Source organism: Mobula birostris, chromosome 9 (genome assembly GCF_030028105.1).
Source record: "Mobula birostris isolate sMobBir1 chromosome 9, sMobBir1.hap1, whole genome shotgun sequence".
NCBI lineage: Eukaryota > Metazoa > Chordata > Chondrichthyes > Myliobatiformes > Myliobatidae > Mobula > Mobula birostris.
This window is the reverse complement of record NC_092378.1, coordinates 31,760,580-31,776,765: the sequence shown is the minus strand read 5'-3', so window position 1 is coordinate 31,776,765 and position 16,186 is coordinate 31,760,580. Positions and strand designations below refer to the sequence as shown.

General features: G+C 38.1%; 1 protein-coding gene across 2 annotated transcripts in view; it reads left to right on the top strand.

The window, feature by feature from the left end:
• Nucleotides 1-15,412, top strand: part of LOC140202647 (interleukin-17 receptor A-like) — a 60,780-nt gene extending 45,368 nt beyond the window's left edge. Inside the window, exons 9-13 of one of the 2 annotated variants that reach the window (XM_072267748.1) lie at nt 3,128-3,194; nt 3,818-3,862; nt 8,069-8,164; nt 10,764-10,799; nt 12,362-15,412. In XM_072267748.1, coding sequence (XP_072123849.1) covers nt 3,128-3,194; nt 3,818-3,862; nt 8,069-8,164; nt 10,764-10,799; nt 12,362-13,761 — 1,644 coding nt within the window. In that variant the 3' untranslated portion in view covers nt 13,762-15,412. The remainder of the gene's footprint in view (nt 1-3,127; nt 3,195-3,817; nt 3,863-8,068; nt 8,165-10,763; nt 10,800-12,361) is intronic. The other variant, XM_072267749.1, reaches the window with a different exon arrangement.
• The last annotated feature ends 774 nt before the right edge of the window (nt 15,413-16,186 follow it).

Here is a 16,186-nt window from a genome sequence, read left to right as displayed (position 1 = left end):
TGTGAACTCAGTTTTGCCTGCAAAGATGTCTGAAATACTCGGAATTCCTTTTTTAGTTTGAAATAGAATTGCTTGAGGAGGCAGTACTTAAATCTGATCTTGCAACCCATGAGTGATGTGGTGGATCCAAAGTACACTTATTGTCAAAGTGTGTATGCAGTATACAACCCTGAGATTCATCTCCCCACAGACAGCTACAAAACAAAGAAAGACCATGGAACCTGTTCAAAGAAAAAAACCATCAAACCCCCTTTGGCAATATTAGCATTTGATGCAGTGCTGGTATCAAAATGCATTCTAACAATTTATTCTATCTTTTTAGATACCTAATTGGATAGATCCCTAAAAAGCTTGTGATAGCACAGCAATTAATCTATTGATTAGAAAGCCAGAGCCCTAGGTTGAACAATTAAATTAATGTGATTATCTGGAACATACTTTGGTTACCATTATTACTAACGTTGCTGGATAATCATGAGGTTGCCTGAGCGGAGAAGGGAATTACCAGCCTGACCTGTTCAGGCTTGTGTCACTCCAGACTTACAACAGTGTGTTTAACAGTGAGTTCAAGAGATGAGTGAGAAATGTCAGCAGTGTCCATATCTCAAAAAAATCTTTATAGTCATGCTTCCATTTTGCTACAGTTCACTGAGGAAACTATGTAGTTCTAGATTAGAAGCAGTGCACCATGACTAAATATTGGAGTAACAGCATCTAACTCCATAAAATGAAGAGTTAAAACCTAGTACTCCATTAAGAGTTATGTTGCCATTTGATTGCATGTTCCAAAGGAACAAAGGGAGAATCCAAATTAACCACTGCTGGTTTACGGGGGGGAATCAAATGAGTTTTATCTAGAGGGAAGCATGGGTTTGTAAAGGGATGGGTAAGTAAAGGGGATATAAGAGTAGCTAAGAAGGAAGTCAGTGGACAGCCACAATCCAGACCAGTGCACTAAGACTCAGAAGGAAAGAAGAGCAGAATAGGAATGTGATGGTAATAAGGAACTTTATAAAATTCTGCAGCCAAAAAGGGTATGTTGCTTACCTGGTATCGGGTTAAGGGATATCTTATCTTGCCTGGAGAAGTTTGGAAAGGAAGAGAATAAATCCAGTTCAGTTCAGCAATGAAATGACATTAGGAAGAGGGAGGAATTGCCATGCCACTTTAAATAGCAGACCAGACTTTAAAGTGAATGATCTCTCTCACTGTCTGAGCCATCTGCGAGTGGAATAGAATCAGACAAATCAGATGTGGCTGGGAGGCTGGGTCATTCTCATTGGACTTTAGAACCACTTTGAGCACAAGGAGCTGTACCCAGAGGCCATGGCACCACCTGATCTAGGATGGGGCCTGTGAACTCGCAGGAAGGGTAAACAGATGGCAAAAGCTTTAATAAAAGTGAGAGGGAATATACATAAGAAGTCTGAATATTAAATAGAAAAAAGTGTAAGAAAGAAAATACTAGAAGGTTTTTATAGCAAGTCAGCAAGTAGTAAAATAGAATTCTGAAAGAATGATTAATATTGTCAAAGAAAATCATTTTAAAATAACTAAAATTGTATGTGCAGCAATGCATAGTGTCTATAATAATACAAGGTTGCTAGAAACAATGTGCTGGTAGGAAAGTGCATGGTATTGCATTGGCTCAATATTGGTTGTTCTGATGTCACGATTAAGACTTCAGAATCAATGCAATTTCTAAATGAGCATGTGAATCCAAACTTGATGACTAATCAGTATGGAAGAGGGCTTCAGAAAATCACACTAGTACATTAATAGGGTAGTCACATGTTATTTAGAAGATGCAAGTCTTTATCAGATCAAGTGAAAAATTATCTTTAAATACTAACTTGCTGTTGCAGGTTAATATAGCCATAAGTAAACCAACCAATAACACTGTCCTTATTTCCAGGCACTTGGTGTTGAAAAGCAGGGGAGTTGTACTAAACCTACACTGGACTTTGGTTTGACTGTGCTTAGAGCATGGCATATTATAATAAGGCTTTCAAGATGACAGAGTGCAGAGAAAATTTACAAGAAATATACGAAAATAGGAATGACCTACAAGTTGGGACAGGATGCTTGAAGGAAAGAAAACTTAGCCTGAATGTTATGTAAAGTGATTAAAAAGTTTTGATTAAGACACTATAGAGAGAATATTTCAAGTTTTGGAAATGACTATTGCTGTAAAACGAAACTTCTTAATTCCCCAGGGAATGAGAACTTGAACCTTGATACCAGAAGCATTTAAGAAGAGTCCATACAAGGATATAAATGTGAATGAAATAGAGATTGACACTAAATTTGGAATAGAAAGGAGGAATTTCTCTGCTATGGGCTGATAGGCCTGTTTCTGTCCTATATATTCTATGGGATCCTGATTTTTTTTTTATCATTGTAATACAGGTAACAGACAAATTATGCACAGCAATATCCCACATATGGCATTATAATAATAACCACGGATCCTGTTTTTAGTTTTGATCGCAAGATGTGTGTTGACTAGTGCATAAACAAATGACTGCTGTCCTGCTCTTCAGTGCTTAATGCCCATCTGAAAAACGTGGGGGCTTGGCTTAATATATCACCTCAAAGATGTTACTGTCGAGAGTTCAGAATTCTGTCACCAATGTCAGTGTAGGCCTATGTGATGGACCCTGGTGTGTACTTGCCTGAATTATAAGACAGCTCAAGTGTGCTGCCAACTAAACATAGTTGCTACATATTTGAAGCATCTTGAGAGATTTACCTTGGTTGAGTTGTTACATAAACATAAATTGTTCTGCTTTGTTTTCAGGAGAAAAATAAACTTTTTGCAGGTCTCTGTAAAAGCTTGTGAAAACCTGATCAGTTGGTGATACTATTAATCCAACTCTGACTGATTTTGCAAGATCAGTGCACTTTTCCTAGGATGCTGTGTTCTTAAACTGAATGCAGTATTCCAGATGTGATCTGAGCAACTGAAGCATGGCTTTACTCACTTTACACATTTTAAAATTCAAAAAGCTTTTCAAACTAACATACACATCTTCAGAAACCCTCTTTTTGTCACCACCTTGTTATCCTTTTGAAAGTCACTAGTTAGGTACAAGAAAATCATTAATTTGACTCTCTTGTTTTGCAGGTTATTCCATTTTTTGAAGGTTGTCTTCATGACTGCAAACGGGCCACTCAAACTGTTACTCCCATCGGTAAGTTATGGCGTTACAATGGGTGGAGACATTTGGGACGAGTATGTGGCTGGAGATTAGATGTGGCAATGGGAAATGTATAAGGGAATAAACATTTTTTAAAGGTAAAGGTATGTACATTGTTATAAGAAGGAATTTTAAAACTAAAAACTTTGGGGTTAAATTGAGACAAGATTTCAGGAGTTTTTATACATTAGACCTTGTAATCTCCAAGCCCAAATTCCCCAACCCCCTTCAATTTTCAACCCTGCCTTCAGCTAACCATACCATATCTTGTCATTCCTTAAAACTTTTCCCTATGAGTTCTCTCTTTAAACTGACCTTTTTAAGATTTTTGGTGAGTTTTCCCTGTTTAACCTTTGTCTCTGTACATTTGAGTAGGCTTTTATTTTCAAAATGCCTTAGGATTTTTTTTAGCATTTAATATGGTGCATAAATGCAAGCTATTGTTGACAGTCCCCTCTGACCTACATGGCTCTGTTTAATTAACCATGTGAGACATTCCACATCAGAGGCAAGGTTATATCTGAGCCCAGATCTTTGGTGATATCTTTAGCAGTGCTGCCCATGTCTTTTATGTTATTTGTACATTTCTAATATTATTTGGATCTTGTCTCTTTCAGTAACAACACAAGCAAAACCAACAGTACCAACAACAATAGATCCAGGTATGTTCAAGTTGATTGGAGTGTCAAACTTTAAAGGTGTAATTTCTTTACCTTTTGACATATGTAAGTAGTATTATGCCTACAGAGCTAAATAAATAAATATGGGAGTGGGCATTCATCGTTTTGTGTTTGCTTTGCCATTCAATATTATTTCTCTCAAAAGCCTACATTAAATTTCTCTTCAGTAAGTGTAATCCCAAGATTTCTAATCTCTCCCTGTAACCTTTCATCAGGCTCATATACAAACTTGGCTCATTATCTAGCTCTGCTGACAGCCATGTGACTTGGCAGTGAGAAGGCCACCTTTCATAAGCAATATATGTCTATGATGGTATGATTTGGGGCTCAACTAAACAGGAAAGTTGTGATGTTCTGGGGAGGAACATGGGGGAGTTGTGATGTTCTGGGGAGGAAAATGCTGTGTAAATACTGGCCCATGCAAAGTTGTTTTTCCCAGAAAATTAACAGATCATACATTGGCATAAAAGAAATGTACAATGGTGCTAGAAAGTTTGTGAACCCTGTAGAATTTTTTCTGTTTCTGCAGAAACGTGACCTAAAATGTGATCAGAACTTCACGCAAGTCCTAAAACTAGATAAAGAAAACCCAATTAAATAAACAACACACAAAACATTATACTTGTTTGTTTATTTATTGAGAAAAATGATCCAATATTATGTGTCTTTGTTGGAAAAAATATGTGAAGCTTTGCTTTCAATAGCAAGTGTGACCCCTTGTACAGCAATAACTTTAACCAATCATTTCCAGTAACTGTTGATCAATCCTGCACATCAACTTGGAGTAGTTTTAAGCTATTCCTCCTTACAAAACTGCTTCAACTCTGGGATGTTGGTGGGCTTCCTTGTATAATCTGCTTGCTAAGGTTCTTCCACAAAAGTTCTATAGAGTTAAAGTCGAGACTTTAACTCGGCCATTCTAAAACATGAACTTTCTTCTTTTTAAACCATCTGTTGTTGACTTACTCCTGCCTTTCAGGTCATTGTCTTCTTGCATTATCCAACTTGTATTAAGCTTCAGATGATGGACTGCTACCCTGACATTCTCCTGTAAAATGTCTTGATACATTTTTGAATTCATTGTTCCCTCAACAATTGCAAGCCGTTCAGGCCCTGAGGCAACAAAGTAGCCCTAAGCTATGATGCTCCTTTCACCATACTTCACAATTGGGATGAGGTTTTGGTGTTGGTGTGCAGTGCCTTCTTCCTCCAAACATAGCAATGTGCATTTCTGCCAAAAAGTTCAACTTTTGTCTCATCTGTCCACAGAACATTGTCCCAGAAGCAATGTAGAACATCCAGGTGGTCTTTTGCAAACTTTAGATGTGCAGCAATGATTTTTGGAAGGCAGTAGTTTCCTCTGTAGTGTTCTTCCACAAACACCATTCTTGATCAGTGTTTTTCTTATTGTAGACACATGAACAGAGACTTTAGCAAATTCTAGAGATTTCTGCAGGTCTTTTACTGTTAACCTTGGGTTCTTTTTCCCCTCCTTCAGCATTGCATGTTGTGCTTTTGGTGTGATCTTTGCAGGACACACACTCCTGGGGAGAGTAGCAACAGTACTAGACAATTTCTCCTACTAGGGACTGATGAACACTTAGGTCTTTAGAAATTGTCTTTTCCAGCTTGATTCATCCCCACAATTCTACTAAGGTCCTTTGAAAGTTGTTTTGATCATAGGTCTTTGACATAGGTCTTTAGAAATTGATCTAGGCATGGTGCACATAAACAGATCTTTCTTGAGAAGAGCAAGCTCTGTGAGTAACCTGACTTTGTGTGCCCTTTTCATAAGGGGGCACCTCTACAGCGTATACCTCCAATTTCATCTCATTGACTGGAACACCAGACGCAAAATAGCTTTTATGGAAGGCATTACCTCAGAGATTCACATACTTATTCCAACAAATATATGTAATAGTGGATCATTTTTCTCAATAAATGAACAAGTATAATGTTTTTGTGTTATTTAATTGGGTTCTGTTTATCTAGTTTTAGGACTAATGTGAAGGTCTGATCACATTTTGGGTCATATTTATGCAAAAATAAAGAAAACTCTACAAGATTCAGAAACTTTCCAGCACCACTGTATTTACCAAAATTTCAACTTTAACAAACAGCTAACAGAAAAAGAAAAGAAAAATAAAATGGCCTATTACAGTTAAACCAATCCAATGTGCCCATAAACGTTGGAGCTCATTTCTGGAGTAGTCGTGTGTATCGCTTTACTCACACGCTGAACCCACATTCTGCATCAAAGACACCAGCCACAGCTTGAACTTCCCTCAAAGACCACCTTGAATGAACTGGGTTACTCAGGAATATTGGCACTTCCTCCTTGGAACCATTCATTTGCACAAAGCATTACTTACAACGGGGTCTCTACCTTGAGCAGTATTTTGCGGCATCTTTCCTTGTCCGGCTCTGCAGTTCTCGCCAAAGGCCCCAAACCAGACTACTTGTTTTTTTCAGAAATCCGATCCTGCCTAGCTCTCTCAAATATCTTCCTTTGGACCCCACTGGACAGAAAGTTACAAAACATACCAGAACAATCTTGATTGGCAGACACAACATTACTAAGTTGGACAACGTGGCTCCTTATCCTTAGCCGAAGCCAAAACACTCTTACTAACAGGACACACTGCTTTTGCAGAAAATTGCTAAAATAAAAATACCTTACAGCGTAGCAGTAGAAATCTTAACTAGGGCATTACATATCATTCTAGTAATTCCCCTTTGTACCTAGGTTAAACACTTCTCCCTTGTTTTATAAAGATGTGACACAACTTTTTGTTTTTACTCTGCATTTAACTATATCCAAGTATTCTGTCAGGCTTTATATATGGTGTTCTGAAGCTACCCTGTCATATCCAAATACTTGTATATAAGTTAGCCAGGTTTATGCTTCTACTCCTGTTTTAATGTTGCCATGCTGTGTCATACAGTCATAGACCCAAAACAGTCCGTGCAGCCAACAGAGTCTTTGAAAGCTGTTGGCCACCCATTCACAAGCTATGTCCTATTTGTCAGGCAATAAAAGGCAGCCCTTAGTGAGATAAAACAAAGATCAAATGCTACAAAGAAAAGAATATTATTGATGAAATTGTGAAATCCACAAGTCACTATTGCAATGCAGATATTATAAATGTAGCCTGGGGAAAAGTACACACTCAGGACAACAAATACTTCTTCGGGTTTAAATTCCTTTTTCGGTTTTTGATGTTTAAGTGCCAGAAGAAGGTCGCGAAACAAAACGAACAAATTTACAACCAGTTCTTGCCGTTACAATCTCAGTTTAACTTTCAATCCACACCCTCGTGTACGGACAGAATTGTGTATGCAGTATAAAAAAAAATGCCAGAACTAATACGGTAGTGGCAATCCTACTTGGATGGTGAGGAACTTTGTATAAGCCACGATACCCAGTGTTGATTCCTTCACTTGTGGAAATCTTTCCTCACCATGCCCAGCACACTCTGGGAGGAACCCAATTCCAACACCCTACCACATCTTCAGCAGAAAGCAAAATGGTCTCCCCACTATCCCGCGCGTGTGTAATAACGTCACCTTCTCCCCTTAAAGGCACAGACAGCTATTCTAGCATTACCTGGATGGATGCCCAAGTACACTTTTAACAATACTGATGGTCACCCGGTTACATAAATTGCTGGAAGAGTTTGAGTCAGTGGAGTATCTTTGAGCTCTCACATGAAGTGGACACTGCAACAGGGCCTGAATAAACTGACTTGTTTGAGAAACTCATTACCACTGTACAAGAGATTTTCTTTGTGTGCTGTCCAAATCTGACCTGTAAGTAAGAGAGCAACTGCGCTCCATGTGAAAGCCAGATTCAGGGTGCAAATTTAACACAAATTCCTCCAACCTTGCTGAATTTGCCTTGCTGAATTATCCTAAACATTTCTGTATGCAGTTTCTGTGAGCTGTTTGGCATGTAGATCAGAAATTCCAAACTACAATAACCTTTCCTGATGGAATAATACACACTTTGTAAATAATGATTCTGTATCTCCCTATGCCACAACAGATTAGTGATGCAGTCAAGTGGTTTAATGTGGAATCTATAAGAAGCATGAAGTGAACTGATGTATTCTAAATATAATTGAGTAGTTGTAAAGTTTTTTTTAAATACTGCTAGCCCCATGCTAATCTGTGTTCTGTCGTTTGTAGCTGAGCGGACACATTACTATGTTGGCATTGGTGTAATCGTATTGGTGATTGCTTTTTGCTGTGCTGCTTGGCTACAGATGAAATCCAAGCCAATTGGTAAGGAGGGTCTTATCCAAACCAGTGATCGTTACATTCCGTTTACTAGTCTTTTATTTCTCCAGATCACTCCAGGCCTGTGTTTTAAAATTGGGGTGCTGATGATAATTTATTATAAATGTGATTGTGAGATAGGCATGTAGAGCTATAATCTCATTCCCCATCTTCCCTCTCCAGGCACTGACTTAGCTTCTCAATATCTATCCCAATAGTGTAACTTCAATCCAACATAAAAGTGTTCTGAAATGCTATGGCTTAATAGAGAAAAGGATGATGACAGACAGGAAGAAAGTATTGCATGAAATAGTCAATGAAAAAGTAAGCTCAGAAAACAGGAACAGTGACTTATGAAATCAACACTGAGTGAATGCACAGATCCTGTTGTCCCCAGGTACTGTAATTGAGGAGGACGTTGTCTGTTTAGCCGTTCAGAGTGTCACCCTGATCAGTTGTTACAAACTTTCTGCTTATTACCTGCATTGTGCCTGGCTCCTTGACTGGCATCTTTTATTGAACGTGCCAGGGATGCACAGGGAGCAGAGGGGAAAAAAAAATAAAGAATCAGTTTGTGCAAGGGAAGTTGCAACCTTTGACGTTTGATTCTTCCTGATTTTGTTTTAGCCTTTCGCACTCCATACAATTTAATTCTCGGTCTGCATAGTAAGGCAAATATTCTGCTGAGATTGATCAGTGAGCAGTTCACAAGTGCAGCCATCCACTCAGCAGAAACCTTTGTTGTTCTGTTAGATGTGTGAAGTCCAACTGGGCAGTGTGACCTTCTATAGAATACTGCAGCTCTTGGACTGCAAAATCTGTGCTATCAATGCATACTAGATTAATTTGGTGCAGTCACATGACTGAATGGTAGAAAATGGCAGTCAGTGAAAGCTTAGTTGAGCTTTTCATTTTATTTACTTAATTAGTATTAAGTGAATGTTTTATTTTCTTTAAATTTCTTTAATTTGTATGTTTTAGCTTTGTTTTTCTATTTAAAAAAAAGTCCTGGGTAATTTTATGCATGTTTTAAAGGTATTTACCAATTTTCATTTTACATGGCAGTTTAGACAACTAGTGAACCTGGGGTGTCTGCCGAAACTTCTTGTAGGTATTCGATCAATTGCACAGAAAGTGGCTGTGGTGCCCCCCCACACACAGATCTCACCAATGAACGGGGGCCAGTTTTTCAGTAGACACTTAAACATGTTGGGGAAAATATGTGCAGATTATGACACAAGGAGACCAGTGATCTCAGGGCACTGGTGGATTATTCTCAGTGGCTTCAACAAGAGTTTTTTTGCTGCAATTTGACAACTTATTTAGGTAGTTAAACTGTTGCGACCAGGATTTTCAGGGGTAGGGGTGGTGGATGACTTAAATTATCTCAAAATATACAATGGTACTGGATTATCAGGTCGCGTAGTAAGTTGCACACAATCAGTCTGCATAAGTTTATAATTGTTATCAGTTATATCTAAATCAGGGCCTTCCTCAGACATTTATTGTAAAGCTTCTGATGACATGACTGATGCAAACAGCTAGTGAACACCCCTGCCACACCCCTCCCTTCATTAACAGCAAATCCTGGCCAGTAATCTGAGTGTCCAGTCCCACATCAAGGCGGCCTGAAGTAATGAAAGTTGGCATGCCCTTTTTGAAGGAAAACTCTATTATGACTGGAATAGATACTACAAGTCATCAACAAATCTTTCTCACTTGGAAATAAATGTAATGGTAGCATGCATTGAAGAAAATTAGCTGCTTGGTTTAAGGACCCCACACTGGGAAATGTGAAGATAAGACAGGGTGATGGAGAACGGCAGGGGCATTGGTGATGGGATACGATACAAATAAATTTTCTGATGGGAACCTTCTTTGCCTGTTGAATATTGTAGTGAGTGTCAGACGTTCAGTCTTGAATAGCAAATTAAACTTCCGGAATTGTGACAAAATTAGAAATTAGGCAGCAACCATTGTGCAGGTAGTGGTTTTCCTTTAAGTAGCACTAAGGGGGTGGGGGGGGCACAGTTTGGGGCCTTCCAGTTTCAGCACCTTGTGTTTAGATATGGCATTAATTCAAGAGAATTCCCAAACAAAGATAGCACTGTTTGCCTGCTTCAGTGGGTTTGAACAACATAATTCGGAATATACAGTAAATGGACACAGGCACATTTGGATGCAATGTTGCATCGGTTTGGGCCCTAAGAAGCAGCACTTTGCACTCAAAATGTTGCATTGAGATTTTGAACGGCTTTCTTTTTTTAAAAAAAAAAGAGGAACTTGTACATTTATTATACTAAGTGCATATGTTTTTTTCTAGTAGTACCTTTTTATGTCTGTCCTATCTCGTACTGCCTGCATCTTCTCATTATATTCAAGTAGTTTGATAGTTAGAATAATGTCAATAACAGTGCACTGTTTAGTCAAAAGTATTCCAGTAAATATCAGCCCCACAGATTTGTTTATATGTTCACTTGGCAATTGAGAAAAAGTAGAAATGAACACTTAAAGTCACAGATCTTAGTGTCGTGCATGTTACAGAGAAGTTTTTTTTTAAGTGATTTGTTTGCATTTCAATATTAAGACCATTTCTTCTTTTTAGAAACAATAAGACCACCAGGAAAAGAGCTGCTTCATGGTATGTTAACCAAACTAGAATTGTTTCTTTTTTTTGTGCACAATGTGTATGTACATTGAAAAGTTGTATTTAGATTCACCTTCCAGTAAAGGTAACCTTGCACCATCAATGCCAAGAAAGTACGACTGGTGTAACCAAGACAGTTCAGTTACAAATGTGACTTTGAAAATGCAAATTAGAAATAGAAAAATGTATTTTATTTGTAGTGGGTAACATGCAAATATAATTCCATTTGTAGATGACTTTCAGTTAAAGTCTCTGAACCAAGTAAACATGCAGTGTAGTGTTGTGGCTTTTCACCAAGCCACTGGTCTATAGCGTGTATTTTCATGATCATTTGTCCCCATTCTCTACCCATTCTTCATTTGTAAAAGGTCATTCAACTTGTCATGATTTCTGAAGCTACCTTCATCTCTGTAAAATGATTAACTTCCACATTGCATACAAGCCCTTTGTCACAATATCCTGTTTTAATTTCAAGTGGTGGTCTTGTGTTCAACACTCCCATGCAAAATATATTTCAATCATTAACTCTCAGTCAATTTCCTTTCTTTACCTGCCTCCTGTTTCTCAAATTGAGCCCTTCAAATCTCCAGGGATTTTTTATCTTTATGAAGTAAATCTGCTAACAGTAGCCAGTGTCATGTGGTCGGACGATCAGATAATGAAACATTCAGGGCCATGTCTGACCAGAGGGGCAACTCTAGGTATTCTGCCCTTGTTCAAGAGTTTCCCTGTTTTCCTAAGCTAGGCAGATAGATAAACTCCTGTCCCAGGGTAGTTGTAGTTTGAAGACGGTTTTATTATTCACCAACATGTTACAATATGCAAGGAGCTGAGTAAAAGGACAATACTTGGCATTCTCACAAAAGATAGATTCAAATATTGATAAAAATTCCTTCAACTTTTAACAGAAGTGCTTCTAAATAACAGTAACTAAATGAAAAGTACAAATGATATGAAAATGACCAAGCTGATGTTGAATTTAAAAACGCAAACACGAGGAAATCTGCAGATGCTGGAATTTCAAGCAACACACATAAAAGTTGCTGGTGAACGCAGCAGGCCAGGCACCATCTCTAGGAAGAGGTACAGTCGACGTTTCAGTCCGAGACCCTTCGTCAGGACTAACTGATATAAGAGCTAGTAAGGACTAACTGAGATGATCTCATACTAGCTCTTCTTTCAGTTAGTCCTGACGAAGGGTCTCGGCCCGAAACGTCAACTGTACCTCTTCCTAGAGATGTTGCCTGGCCTGCTGCGTTCACCAGCAACTTTTATGTGTGGAGCTGATGTTGAAAGTTAATTGCCTAACAACACAAAAAAATTAAGTAATCAACAACAGCTGTGAATTTGCAAGTATGAGTGAGATCTAGTAATTAGAAATAAAATGACAAACCAAATCAGGAAGGAAGTAACTCTAGTTTTTAGAATAATAAATTTTCCTTCTTGCCCTCTACCCTATCTGTTTCTCAAATTGCAATGAGTTTGCTTACTGGTGTTTTTTTTAAACTTAACTCATTGGATTTGTTTGGATTAAACTTTGAAACTTTTCTTTCCAGTACATCAAGAATTCCCACAAATGCAAAAGAAAGTTCTGATCATTTATTCGTTGGATCATAGCCTCTACCACAATGTTGTTCTGGCATTTGCACACTTCCTGATGACTGTCTGTGGCACCAAAGTGACTTTAGATTGTTTACAAAGTAACGAGGCTGCTGAAATCGGGCACATCAATTGGCTTACATTACAAAAACACGAGTCGGACAAGATTATCATTCTGTGCTCCCGTGGAACAAGGGCAAAGTGGGATGCTATGCTGTCTACGAAACAGAGAGAGATATTACTGAAAAGTGAAGAACGCTCACCAATGCGTGACATGTTTACTCCAGCCATGTACCTGATTTTGCCAGATTTTAAACGGCTAGCTTCATTTGGGAAATACATTGTTGCATATTTTGATGACATCAGCAGTGAGGATGATATACCTGATCCCTTTAATGTTGTTGTGAAGTACAAACTAATGAAGCAGTTTGAGGAAATACACTTCAGAGTGCAAGATTTGGAAAAATATGAGCCTGGAAAGACCTTTCATGTGGCAGGAATAACACAGAATGATTATCATACACACCCATCAGGCGAAGTACTGAAAAAGGCAATTGAGAAGTTTAAGTTGTTACAAATGAAACAGCCAGATTGGTTTGAAAAAGAATGCATCACATCCCCAGAGGAAGCAGGGATGGAAGAAGAATCATCTGTAGATTTTTCAGCAATTCAACAAAATATCTTGCAGTATAAGCCTTCTGATGTGCCTTGTACTGTGAATGAAGTATGCATGGCCAAATCAAATGAGGAGACATTTGTACAGTATCCTGTAGGAAATGAGTACGCTGGTCAAGGCATGGGCTTGTCACAAAATGTGATTGGGATAGACATCAATGAAGCACAAGTTGGGAACGCAACACACACCTTAGAGCCGTTGTTTTGTACATCCATATTGGGCTGTCACCAAACTCTTTTAAACTCCTCTGATTTTGAGTCTTCTCAAAAGACAGAAGGATCACTGGAAAGAGATTGTATAATGCAGAATGATATCAGAACTGTTCCCCAATATGCTTGTGAAAGCAACATCACAGTAAATGAGGCGATGACGGATTCTGATAGTGAACAGAAGTCGGGTATTTCTGATGATGTAAGGAGGAAACTTGAAGACCTTCAGAAAATGCTCTTCTTCCAGGGTTTGATGTCATCTGTAGACTCAGCTAGTGAGGCTGCTGGATATCCGCAATCTCACTTTCTCCTAGAGAAAGGAGAAATTACAGATTCAGACCAGGGGTATAGTTCCCGACAGTCAGTTGATGAAATTCCATTAGGAAATGTGAACACTTCTTCTGATGCATTAAATGAATTGAAAATGCTGCAGATGGCTTTACTTAATGAAAGCATAGGGGTGATTGAGTAGGAAGTGAGCACACTGCTCAATGATTAGGACTTACAGATGCTCTCTGAACTCAATGCAGTGATATTGACATCGATTTTAGGTATGTCAGACTTGATGCCTAAGCTTTGTGTGTACACCCATGGCTGAGCAAACACACAAAATCTATTTTAAAACGAAAGTTTTAGGTAGATTGGAAATTCTCATATGAGAGCAGAATAATTTTAAGGTCTTGGGTGCCTGTTTGGGTTTATGTGAAGGGTACTTTAGGGTAAAGTGGACTCTCTACTCAAGATTTGCACAAGTTTGAAAAAAAATTGAATATAGATATAATTGCAATAGGACTTGCTCTTTCCTCAATTATAAAACTTGTTGAACTGAAATTTAAACAAGTTTCAGAGCATTAATCATGAATAGACACAAAACATAGTTTAATTTTTTTTCAAATTGCAATCTCCCATGTTGTCCTAAATTAGGATAGAAACAGCTCCAGATTATGCTACATGAATAATTTATAGGGGATAGAGAAATCTACCGCCACTACTCGTCATAAAACAGTATGGAAAGTTTGTCGCCTCAAAGAATAGCAGCACTCAGGAGACTGAAAGAAGGCTACAACAAGAGTATATGGTCACAATCTTGATTTTGTGCTTGTTTACCTTTATTGTGAAGACTTACTATCCAGTTGCACCAAATGAAGACAAATTTGTGAAGGTGTGGTGCACTACGTGATCATTACATGAAGCACTGCTTCAGTTACAGACAAGCCTCCATCATTTGAGAACCAATGGATCGGAACTCTTGATTGGGTGTTGCACATTCTTGCAATGGAAAATTAGCAATCCAAAGGAAGGTTTCAGTTGGGGATGAGGGAGAAACCTGGTGATTAAAAATTGGGGCTTCCATCTGAGTAGTGGAAGAAAGGGAACTTGGGATTTGAGGAATCTGTTGGGTTGTGAGGATAGTTAGGCATGAATAATCAGGAAGAAGAATGGGATTGGTGGGCAAGAAGCCAGAAAGGTGAAAGGTAATTCATATTAGTGAGGTCACAGTCCAGTAAAGTAGTGAAGATCTTATTGCCCCAGAACTACCCAGTAATTGTCATTCAGGAATCAGTATTGTCTAATTCATCCTGTAATGCTCTGTGGGGAAGGTTTGCACAAGAAGTGTGTCTGCTGTGAAATTAGTGTCAGATAAACAAGTGCAAATTGCATTGAGAAATGTTGTGTTGAATTTCTGGGATAACATGAAACTAGGCAGAAATAGTCATGACTGTGTTTCAGTTTATGATAAGTCATAAGTCATCCTGATCCTGAGGAATTATTTTAGAGGTACAAGTTTCTGTTCTTAAAATGTTCAAATAGTGCTTTGTGGGTTGATTTCTAAACTATTATGTTTTGGATTAGTGCAATATAGGACACTTTAGCATCGACGAGTTAATTGCCAAAAATGATGAACCCTGATAATGTTTGCCATAAAAAGCAAATGCCAAATGTTGTCTTAAAGTAGAGGTGAAGAAGAGTCCTGATTGGGAACCATTTAAGAGTATTATGATGGAAATTCTAAAGAATATGTGATATTTATAAGCTCTGCTTGTGTAATTAATACCTTTGTATATTGTATAAACATGAATATTTTATCAATGAGACTCCAGTCTTGACTGCTAACTTCTAACCTCTACATGTTTTTGTAACTTAAATGCTTCTTTTTCATAGATACAACTTGTATGTTTCAGACACTGAAGTCAGGTCCAAAAGTAAAAAATATTTGCTCCCAGGTGGTGTGGCTGAACCAATAAAAGTTGACCAAGGCATTTCATCTTAAAGTCCACCTAAGAAGGCTGCCATTACCTTGTTTAACTTATCTTCTAAAAGATGGGGCCTCTACCAATATATCACTGAGAATAATTTTAATGCTGAAGTTTTAGAATGATATTGATTTTTGTTGTGTTAGTAGGAGACCATTCAACCAAATGTTTGAGACCAAAATGCCAAATGTTTGAAAGTGCTGTCTAACTTAATTCTGCATTCCAACTTCTCTGTTAATAGCCCTGACCAATAACAGATTTTACGTAGCATCCTTGCCACTCCCATTCAAATAGTGCTTTCCAGATCTTAACAGCCCTCTGGTTTTACTATCTGTTTTGTATCTGATTCCTGGCAACTGACTCCTTTGGTTCTCAGTGAAGTCCTGGACCTTTATGGGTAGACTTTCTTCATCACCAACATGTCTCTGCTCTAAATGGAAACTAATTCAAGAAACTGAAGCTAGTAGAAATCTGACATTAAAAAAAATCTTATGAAAACACTCAGCAGTTCCAACAGAACTATTGGAAAGAGAAATCAGGTTAACATCACAAGTTAAAGATGAAGTGGGTGAAAATACTGAACGTGTCCAGCATTTTCTCTTTATTCCAGTATTTAACCTTCCTTTACATGTATTGTACCTA